The sequence below is a fragment of the Euwallacea similis genome, chromosome 19 (assembly GCF_039881205.1).
Source record: "Euwallacea similis isolate ESF13 chromosome 19, ESF131.1, whole genome shotgun sequence".
NCBI lineage: Eukaryota > Metazoa > Arthropoda > Insecta > Coleoptera > Curculionidae > Euwallacea > Euwallacea similis.
The window spans coordinates 143641-155272 of record NC_089627.1 but is presented as its reverse complement, the minus strand read 5'-3'; the positions used below and the strand labels follow the sequence as shown (position 1 = coordinate 155272).

Genomic DNA, 11632 nt, shown 5'->3' with positions numbered 1-11632 from the left:
CTATTCCAGATCATCTCCGCTACTAGCAAGCTATAGCTGTCACGTATAGATGACACCTTGTTGTAAATGTAGATTGTAATGCAATATAAAGGAGTCCTCAGAGATGTTATATTGACACCAGTGATGTGGGTAATGACTATCGATTTGCTGCAATTCATGTCTATAAAACGTCACCCTATTTGAAACGTTTGTCCTATTTTGCATGCACTGTGTACCTTTGTACACGCAAATCTCCGTCATCAATCATCATCATCAGGATTTTTTTATTGTAGATATTTAAGGATTCATTGACATAGCATTACCGTACAGTTGTCTATAGGAACGTAAAGCGGTACCAAGCAGTAAGCATAAAATGGGATCTGCTAATAAAAACTAGAATACCTGTGATCATAATCTGGATTTCGAAGAATTAAACCGCGCAACTCTGCCGGCGAGCGAAATTTCGAGTCGCGGTAGCGGGGAGGTGTTGAGGTTAGTCAGGCCATAGTTTTAGACAGTTGAACGTCGCGTTTCTCGTGGGGTTTTCCTCTATTTTCCGCCAGTTTTCCCAGTGAAATGTGCTCCAAATAACTGAGCCCCAACCCCAGCAGTACCTCGTCTGAAATTTCACAATCTTGACTGGCACGGACTTGGTTTAAACCGTGGAAAAGTGGTGTTTTCTTGGACCGTCGAATATAACCAGTATAGTGGACAGTTGTTTATCTTGTTCCATGTTTACATATTAATTCACAGTATTCGGATTTATTTATGTTCGCTATAGGACGAGCCTTGGATGATCTTTTGGAAGTCTGTTGGGGGTGGTATTGTTCTGAATGTAAGTGCCCCATTTTGATGGTTACGTACAGAGTACTGTAGGTACTCATTAGTTTGGGACTCTGCCAAGCACTAAGCTTCAGTCTGGTAAAATTATATAGTTTAAGAGTTGTTTAACTCCATCCCAAAGCATCTGTTTAATTTAAATTTAATTATTTTCTATAATAATTTCAATATAGTCATTAATCTTTCAAAATTACTTGGGTTACTTTAGGTTAACTTAGCCCTTATATAATCATTGTGGCTCATTTACTTCAAATTTAAAACGTATTTGAGCTAAGACTACAGTTGAGTAACCTGAAGTTACTAACAGTTACACATAATTAATTGTTTGGTAAATTACATGAGCTTATTTTTGAGTAAGTCACTTGAGATGTCGATACCTCTACACCTAAGATTGCAAAATGGTTTTCATTAATTTGACAATAAAATACCTGTCTACATCATAGTGGGTGTTTACAGTTCATACTATCTAGATTTAGGCCTGTGCAATATATGACCTCAATAAGTAGAATGGTAGGTAGACTGATCCACCTCCACACCTTTTATTATTATCAATTGGAATTATGAATGGAATATATGTTGCTTGTGGTTTCTGTAAATTCATTGACAAAAATGTTTAAAGAGGTCTCCCAGTGGCTACATTAATTTACTTCTGAATTGTATGAGATATTGCATGAGGTGTTCCCCCTTCATCAACCCATTGTGACATGTGGTGATTGTTAACATCGATTTCTCAGTGAATTGTATCTATCATATAATTGGGACCACATGAGTCTGGAATATAATTCTAGAAAATTAAGGTGTTATTGTGGATAATCTAAATGTCCTGAGTGAACTTTTTAACAAGCAATTTAACGTAATCATTCCTGGATATAACCATTTCAGAATGATAAGCGATGTAAAACGATTTTTCTTTTCGCCTGAGCGATCAGAATGAGATCCATCAATAGTGAGTCTGCCCACTAACTAGACAGTACGGCTTGGTCATATACTAAGCCATTGAAACATTGAGGAAAAATAAAAAGGAGAACCATCAAATGCCACTAAAGACTGCAAATATCTCGTTCTACTGCACAGAGCAGGTCAAAGTTGTGAACCCTCATTGTACCAAAATTAGCAAAGATCTTGCTAAGGTACTCATATATGGTGACATGACGTGGTGATCCTATGTTTCAAGACATAGCTGCCTATCTTGCAGAAATGTGTACATCCCTGATGCATCTATTTGATCTTGGTTCACGGCCTTACAGTACTTTTCATGCAGCTGTTTTGCCTGCCATTGTATTTTTTTATATCTGCTCTGTTTGCCATTATTACGTGTCCCATTTTGATTAGAGTTGTTGGGAGTATAGTTGTTATTTAGTATACTTATGGTTTTATATAATGGATGATCTTTATTATGAAATTATGCTCTCATGAGGTTTATTAGTTTGATCGGAAGTTCACGTAGATCAATCAATCAATCCTCAACCATCTTCCGCTTTTTCTAGTGTTAGTCAATGGATACATAACTTGGGATGCAGTTGTTTTTCTCATTACTTGGTCACGTTTGTCAAATCTGTGGTAAACCATTTCACTATTCTGAAAGAATACGTTAGAACGGGGATGGATAACGTATTGATGGCTTTAAACGGGTTTCGTAGATTTATTTTGATCTTTTCAAGCAATCTTGTTTGAGTGTTGTGCGACCCAATTGTACTTTAGTCTCATTCTAAGTATCTATACCTCTCGCATGTCCATTAGATCTAGGATTTGATCTGAGAGGGTATTCTTGGTATCCTGTTGTGTCCATTTGCCTTTTTGGAAATGCCTGGTCTTGCATTTATCCATTCCAAATTTCATTAATATACCTAATAATATTTTACTCACCGTTTTCCACAGGTTTTATAATTGTACGTTAGTCGAGCCATAGAACTTAACGTCATCCATATACATGAGATGGTTTATTGTATGTAACGACGTTCCAACTTTCATTTTATATCGACCTTACAGGCGATTTGGGGCTCTAGAGAGCGGATTTAATGACATGCAAAACCACAGCGCACTCAAGGCATCATCCCGATATATCCCTCTGTTGATATTAATTGGTTCTGTTTCTGTAAGAGCTCTAGGGTCCTTAAGTGTATTTTAGTGTTTAAACGCAACAATTTGTAATTGATAAATCAAATAGTTCTTTCGTTTAACACAATAAAAATATATACTAGGGATTTTTCAAAGTGCGCGATAATATACGAAAAAGGGCCGCGGCATGCATTATCGCAGGTGAACAGTATTTTCAACACTTTATTTAATTCTTCTTTTGTAAGTGAAGTAATTGAACTAATTTAGTTTTGTAGTTTTAGTATTAATTAGAACATAACGTTTTTTTTTTAGTTTTTTCTCGAAAATGTTAAACCTTATGAAAAATATTCAAAAGATCTTTTTTTTTAAAGAAATATGGAGCATTAAGAACATTATATTTATTTAAAAAAACATGTGGCGTATCATACTTCGCTTAAAATGTTTAGGTCAATGGGAACGCTACTGGTGACATTGAAAACATTGTTTTTCCCTTAAAGAATGTATCTACATCTATTTTACATTTTCCAATTTTCACAAAAATATTTAATGCTGAAACTGACTCATTAAGAAAAAACTTTAAAACATTTTTTTATCACCCTCTATTTCAGACAAGAAGTAAAAACAGGCCCATATTCAGATGACCTTTTTTCTCAAAATCATCCACAGATTAACCCCCTGAATTTTTGATATTACGAAATACCCTGTATATTTCGATTTAACTTTCAAATATGCGCCGCACTTCTTTCTACAACTTTTAAAGCTATGTATTTATTTATTTTTAATTTTAATGCTAAACGAGATGACCAATTTCACAGTATTAGGCCTTCCCATATTCGAGAATACAGGGTGGCCTAGGATAATATGCTACATAAATGTTATTTGGTATTTTTCTCAATTGAGAACATAAAAATTCAAACAAATAAAAACTCAACGTATTAGTTTTAGCTTTTAATTTCAGATTTTTTGGGGATGAGATGAGGATAAGATGCCTCAATGGTTGATTACTGTCGCGGTCGTTTTGTCTCTCGCTCACACTTTTACTGGTCAGTCTTCCGATGATGTCGAATTCCATTTCACTTCTCAGCTGTACAATCTCAGCATTCCAGAGAACAGTATCGCGAAAACTTACGCCCTTCAGAGCCCTGGGTCATCCCGCATGGGTATACCGGTAGCACCCAATACATTTACAGATATCAGGTAAGTAATGTTTGAAGTTTCAGTCTTGTTAACATTGATGTCCTGAGGTAACTTTAAAAGAAAGGTAATTTCCATAGAAACGTTGGAACACTAGCAAATCATCAGTCACCTTTGGAAATTATCTTCTAAATAAAACTGCCACCGAGTTGATCTACTAACCTTTAGTTAGTTTAAATCATCTATCTCCTAGGTACAAAATAATAGAAGGAGATAAAGATCGATTTTTCAAAGCGGAATATCGTCTAGTAGGAGATTTTTGTTTCCTATTCATTCGCATAAAAACGGGCAACAACGATGTGTTAAACAGGGAAAGACTGGACAGCTACATCTTGCAACTACGCGCTACTGCAAACTTGCAGGAAGGAAGCCAGAAGGTACTACTTACTTTCGCTAAATTTGTTTGTCTACATCAATTTATTTCTTAAAAGGTTCAGTATACGACGGAAACAACAGTCGTGGTATCGGTATTAGACACCAATGACTTCAGCCCTTTGTTTCACCCCCATGAATATAATGCCACTGTTACTGAAGACACCCCTGTGCACCAGAGCATTTTGAAAGTAATCGCTGTTGATGCGGATTTGGGCAGGAACGGGGAGGTTTACTATTATTTTGCCGAAGAAACTGATAAGTTTGCTATTCACCCAGTTACCGGGGTCATAACCCTGACCAGACCGCTGCTGTAAGAAGCGTCTAAAATTGGTTGATCCGAGGCTTTATCCAGAGGTTTTGCTTTGCAGATACAATGAGGAACCCTTTCACGAGCTTAAAGTGTATGCGACCGATCGCGGCATTCACACCCTTAGTGGGTTTAGGTCCCAAATCAAGCCTAGTGCTGCGGTCGTCAAGATTACGGTGAAAAGAGTGAATCTTTATGCTCCAGAGATAAAAATTCGACGTCATCCCTCGATAGTGGAAAACAGTAACGCGGATATTTACGCCATTGTGAATGTGCACGATCGAGATGAGGGCGTTCACGGAGAGATTGCCAAACTAGAGATTGTGGACGGAGATCCTGATGGTCATTTTCGGATACGGCCTACCAGGCAAAAGGGGGAGTTCAATATTGAAGTTTTAAAACTGCTGGATCGAGAGAAAACACCTCAAGGATATCAGTTGCAGCTGAAGGCCACTGACAAGGGTGCGTTTTATGTCCTTCCAAAAGGTTCTTTAAGTATTTTTGTTTTACTTAGGTATTCCGCCACGGGACAGTTACAAATTGGTACCAGTTCAGTTAGCCGATCTCAATGATAACGCTCCAGTTTTTAACAAGGAAATATACGACGTGAAGATACAGGAGAGCGCCCCCCTAAATACCCCGTTAATCAGATTGAAGGTTTCCGATTCTGACGAGGGCCGTAATGCTCAAGTGTTTCTGGAAATTGTTGGCGGCAATGAGGGAGGCGAATTTTACATTAATGCGGACACGGGAATGCTGTACACGGCAGTACCATTGGATGCCGAGAATAAGCAATTCTATAGTTTGACAGTTTCCGCTATAGACCAAGGAAATGCGGGGACTAGGAAGCAGTCGTCTGCCAAGGTAAGAATAGTATTTATAAAATCCAAGAAGTACCTGAAATCTAAGAAGTTCCACAAAGCAGTGTTCACTGTCAACCGGTTTTTACCGGTTTACTTTCAGGTGAAAATCTACGTAGAAGATACTAACGACAACGATCCCATATTCGATAAGTCAGAAATGTCTGTGTGGATGGACGAAAACATGCCGGCCGGTACATCTGTGACGACCGTTCACGCCAAGGATAAAGATCGCGGCGAAAATGCTTACATATCGTATTTGATAGCGAATTTGAACAAAGTGCCCTTTGAGGTAGACCATTTCTCTGGCGTAATAAGGACTACGCAGCTGCTAGACTATGAGAGCATGCGCAGAGAGTACGTGTTGAGGATCAGAGCATCGGATTGGGGCCAACCATACCGACGTCAAACAGAGATGCAATTGACAGTTAAGGTAAGTTAACTGAAGCCCTCTTATTGGTGTGAAAATAACTACATATATGTCGTTTTAGATTCGGGACACTAATGATAATCGGCCTCAGTTCGAGAAGGTGGGCTGTGTGGGCAATCTGCCACGTCAGACACCGATCGGTACCGAAATTATCACTCTGTCGGCGATCGATTTTGATTCGGGCAATATTATCAGTTATCGTATAGTATCGGGAAGTGAGGATAATTGTTTCAGTATAGATTCCACGTCAGGAACAATAACGGTGGCCTGCGATTTGAATGACGTGCGCGTAAGCGAGCGAGAATTGAATGTTACCGCGACGGATAATACACATTTCGCGGATATTGCGCGGGTGCGCTTCAAGTTGGTTAACACCAAGAAGAACCCCTTCGGGAATGGAAGGTTTTTAACGGAGGATAATGGTGTTTTCGATTGCAAAGATACAGGGGTAAGTGCCAATGAGAGATATCTTTTTTAATTTGAAATGTCATGAGTCCGTTAGAATACAAATAGTGTCTAAAACAGCTTTATAATTTCTCATGCAGATAGCAACAAAATGTTCATCTTGTTGTTTAAGTCTTTAACTTAATATTATCTGTCAATTATCTGTCATTATAAAGTCGTTCGTTATCGAATTGCGAATTAACTTTTTAGGGTTCTATAGGCACTGTTTTGGTTTGAGTTATATATCAAGATGTTGCGGCTCACTGAACTTTCTTTGATAATATGTCTTCGGTGTCACAATGGTAAAATTGCAACGGAATCTTTTATCTTCGCTAGGTGGCCCGGCGGCTCACCGAAGTCCTGGCTCAGGCAGAAAACAATAATGGCCCTCTGGAAATTGAGGATTTCCCCATGATGCCTACTCGTTACGGACAAAACATACACCATCCGGAATTTATTGACTTTCCGATTGAGGTTAAAGTGAACGAAAGCATTCCTATTGGCAGTGTACTTGTGAAGCTCAAGGCCAGAGATCGCGATTTGGGATTCAACGGAGAATTGGTTTTCGGTATATCAGGTGAGAGTCACTCTTGAGAAGGAAAAAGGGATCTGTAAGTCTGTTGTTATACTCATAGGAGGTGACGTTCGTTCCCAGTTCGATGTGGATATGAAGTCCGGCGAGCTCAAAGTGATCGGTTATCTGGATAGAGAAAAGGAGTATGAGTATTTCCTCAACATCACGGTATACGACCTGGGAAAACCGCAAAAAAGTTCCTCCAAGGTGTTGCCGATTACTGTGTTGGATGTGAACGATAACGCGCCTATATTTGAGAAGCCCCTGGCCAGTTTTAGAGTGGCCGAAAACGCACTGAACGGCACCTTTATCTTCAGGGCTAACGCTACCGACTTAGATGAAGGGAATAATGCCAAAGTGACTTATTCATTAGCAACGGACACGCGAGACTTTGTCGTTGACAGGATAAGTGGAGCTTTGTCAGTGGCAAATGCTCTGGACCGGGAACGTCAAGACTTGTACGAGTTGAAAATCCGCGCCAGTGACAACGGCGGTAACGGCCCCGATGATCCACCTCTGTTTTCTGATGCTGTGGTACGGGTTTTTGTCGACGACATCAACGATAACGCGCCCAAATTCAGCTTGCCCAATTACGTAGTCAAAGTGAGAGAGGACGTACCGAAGGGTAAGTCTCTAACATGTTGTTTGAATTCAAACAAAATATTATTATCAAAACTATTGTTTTCAGGAACTGTAGTGGCCGTTGTAACTGCCTCAGATCCTGATTTAGGTACCGACGGCGAGGTAGATTACTTCCTGGAAAGTAGCGATAGTGACGGCACTTTTAAAGTTGACAAACTCTCGGGGACGGTCCGAACTACCAAACCTTTGGATTTCGAAGAGAGGCAGGTGCATAGTGTGATGATGCTGGCGCGAGATCGAGGAAATCCTAGTTTGTCGTCTGAGGCAACGTTGACGATAAACGTCGTTGACGTGAACGAAAACGCACACGCGCCCTTATTCTCCGATGCGGTGTTGACCGGAAGTGTTCGCGAAAATCGGCCAATCGGAAGCGTCGTTATGAATGTGACCGCGGTCGATCTTGATCCACCAGGCGACGGAGATGCGCTGATCGAGTACTCGATTAGAGGCGGCGACGGGATTGGTCTGTTCAGTATTGACAACAACGGTGAGTAAATTGTACATTTCTTTAATTACCTACCAGTTCCCAAAAATTGCTCGCAAACTGACCTATTAATATTATATTAAATATTGTGTTCTGTTATGTTCAAAATACGAAATGTATGCGAAATATTGAGTGGAATATAAATCGCTTCTACACAAAATCTACTTATTATTAGTTCAATGTGTACACCGAAAATCCTCAATTTCACCACAGATTAATGGATTAGGTCCAATTTTTATTGAATAGCTATTTAGTTTTACGATTTTCCAGATTCCCATTGGAAGTTAGCTTGGTTTGGGGAAAGATTGATGACACTAAAAATTGCCGGCATATATTAGATCGCACAATGGTCGAAGAAACTAATGACAAATCGATTGTGTGTCGTCTATTGTAAATTAAAATCGAAGGAACAGTCGGGTTGACCCAAAAATGTTCACTATTTATACACTTTAAGGATTTACGCCCATGTTCGTGATCGAGGCCTTTTATTTTTAGACTTTTAATTTTTAAATTAAGCAGTAGTTTTTACTTCAGCATAATTCCAGCCTCAAGAACATTTTTACCATTGCAATGTTTCCATTGCTCAAATAAATCATCTGTTAGCTATCGACGTTTCTTGACCAAACTATAATTCACCAACAGGCCAATAAAAGTCGCCGGAAACTATAATATATATCGCGAGCACAGGGGAATTTATAACTTAAACTTCTGACACCCGCCATAAACAAGCAAATAGAGCAGGATATAGTGGTGTGTGTGATGTGATTTTAACGGGAAGAAAATTATACTTTTCAGCTGAAAAGTAGCCAAAGTTGCGACCTAACCGTTTTAGAGTAAAATCCCACCTAAACTGAAAAAAGTTAACTAATGACTGGGATGAGATCTGTCCCAGTGAAAAAGGATTCGAACTGTTTTTATTTAATGTATCTCTGTAGAATAGCAATGACGTTGATGGATGAGCGAATAGGTCTAGTGTTGCTCTACAGTTTTAAAACCATGTCAAAAAAGTAGTTATAAAACTAGGTTTTATTTCATATTATCGAGGTAAACCTATTTACCATGTGTTGCGCTGATGTACTAATTCGAAGGTAGCACAACAAACACTACACTATCTATCTGCTGTTGTTAAATAGCCTTACTTGACTGTAATGGCCTCAGGGATCTATCGTTTGAAACATTGTAGTCGTTTCCATAACTACTATTTTATCTACTAATAACATCCATTTTTAATGTCAACTTTTCGGTGTGGTTGATAACATTTCTCAGTAACTAAAAGAGATAGAATGTATAAAATCTCTTCTAAGTCAGGTACGAGTGTAACAACCAAAAATGTATACCCCTTCTCCCAAAAAAGATTTTAAAAAAGTGTGTTCGACTGCTTCTGACAAATTTAGATAGATAGATAGACTTTGCGTTCGCCATATTTTCCAGAAAAATTGTGTTTTCGACCACGATCTAAAAAAACTGAATACAGCAAATATTGCCGACATGCAGGTAAATACCTAGAACACGCATTTTTTCAATAGCAATACACGTCTATTAGGTGCCGCTAGAGCACTCGTCCACACTTTCCAGGCTCGAGTCCTAAAGTTATCTCGTTTGTAAAAAACTCGTATTATAGCAGATCACCTACTGGGATGAGGACGTAAGTAACTATTTTTTTGGCAGTCCTAACTTGCGGTTGTCCCAACTTGAAATAATTCATGGAAAGTTATAAATTTTGCTGGCAGGTTTATAAGACATTTGCCCTAATTAGATGCGAATTTAACGAAAGACTTCCACTTCATATGTGTATAACTTAAAAATTTGTTTAAATTCAAGCAAAAAAACTCAATTTATTTTCCAAAGAAGATCTCATTTTTGTGGTGGCGCCGAAGGCGTTTCCATCAACTTTCAGCACTTAGTTTACTTCATTAGGGTTTTTATTGAAAACGATGCCTCGGAAATGGAACGTTTTGTTCCAAAAACGGAGGCTTGGTGTCGGGCCTGGTGAAGTAACTGATTTATAGCCAATCCGAGTCACTTATTCAATAACTCGTTTTTGTCGGTTAGTTTAAGGAAATTTAGCCACATTTGAAAATGTAAATCACTCTTAAAAGATCACTCATCCGGAGGAGATACAAAGGGTTAAAATTGATGGTATGAAGCAGAAGCGATGTTGCTTGACAACGCCACTATTAATATGGGATAATGGAAAGTGTTTCTTATCCTGCTTAAGTGTAATAATATTTCGATTTGTATAATAGAAAACAAGCGTTTGCTATAACGTGCGTATCTCAACCCAAAACCGGGGGTTGTCTCGTGAAAACCCTTGCGGGTTTTGTATTATGGAACAACTTGCGTCGTTTATTATTTGTGACAGAAACGAATTTAGTCCTCCAGTTGAGTTAAATTGTAGTGGGTTTTATAAAACACCCGGTGACCACGCAAATAGAATTTCCAGAATAGCAGGAAAATGCCGCGATATTCTATTAATCAAGCCTCCCTATTCAATAGGTCTATTGCCAAATAGGTTCAAGTTATTTTTTCCCTACCCCATTTCAAACCAATCATTTTCCATGTAGTTATATAAAGGCAATGTTACCTACGTCAGCCGACAAATTCCGCCCAGATTGACAGACGTATCCGGCAGGGCTAAAAGGGATTTCGAAATAGAATTACCTTTCCCTTTTTGTGAAATGCACCGAAACGGTCTTTTTATGGGAGCCATATACAGTGACTTGTAGGCTTCTGGATCTATACTCTGTTCCAATTTGGTTTAGGAAATTTTGAATTTTAGATTTATGACATCGTAGTTTATGGCTAAACTAGTTTATTAGCGCCAGGAGTCGGGGGTGGGCAATAAAACTTTGCTCGTCACTGGTATTGGCAATGGGATAGGAATTGAAACTAATTTGTCAGTTAAACTCTGCTTACATCAGTGGGCCATTTCGTAGTCCAATTGTGTAAGTGTTAGTTTAGCTTAAATGGAACTGAGTTTCATCAAAGTTTCAATAGATAGTTAGATTAAACCATAAAGTCGATATTTAATATACAACGGTGCGACCAATTTCCATATTTGAATACCCCTAATATACCTTGACCATTAGGGAATACAAGGTTACGAACTAAGTGGCCCTACAGTCGAAATGATACTCCCCCTGGACTTCAGTACCTTCCCTTAATTCAGGAAGATTTGTTCATTTATTGGGGGAGTACATTTATGTTATTAAATATAACTATGTTTGCTAAACATTCACCACTATTTATTTTGTTCAAGGGTCCATAAAGACGACAGCAATTTTGGATGTCGAAACCAAGGATCACTATTGGTTAACCATATTTGCTCAAGATCATGGAGTGATCCCTTTATTCTCTTCAGTTGAGGTTTGTATAACATAGACATAAAAATGTTTTTCCTATTCACACTAGCATCCACGAGAGAATCTTTGTCGCTAATAATAAT

At 38.6% G+C, this 11632-nt stretch overlaps 1 protein-coding gene across 2 annotated transcripts in view; it reads left to right on the top strand.

The window, feature by feature from the left end:
• Positions 1-470: 470 nt before the first annotated feature.
• Positions 471-11632, top strand: part of kug (kugelei) — a 45566-nt gene continuing 34404 nt past the window's right edge. For both annotated transcript variants that reach the window (XM_066399658.1, XM_066399657.1), the window contains exons 1-12: positions 471-814; positions 3836-4074; positions 4265-4448; positions 4503-4756; positions 4815-5215; positions 5268-5617; positions 5717-6046; positions 6105-6491; positions 6824-7064; positions 7123-7686; positions 7750-8190; positions 11447-11553. In XM_066399658.1, the coding sequence (XP_066255755.1) occupies positions 3863-4074; positions 4265-4448; positions 4503-4756; positions 4815-5215; positions 5268-5617; positions 5717-6046; positions 6105-6491; positions 6824-7064; positions 7123-7686; positions 7750-8190; positions 11447-11553 (3471 nt within the window). In that variant the 5' untranslated portion in view covers positions 471-814; positions 3836-3862. The remainder of the gene's footprint in view (positions 815-3835; positions 4075-4264; positions 4449-4502; positions 4757-4814; positions 5216-5267; positions 5618-5716; positions 6047-6104; positions 6492-6823; positions 7065-7122; positions 7687-7749; positions 8191-11446; positions 11554-11632) is intronic.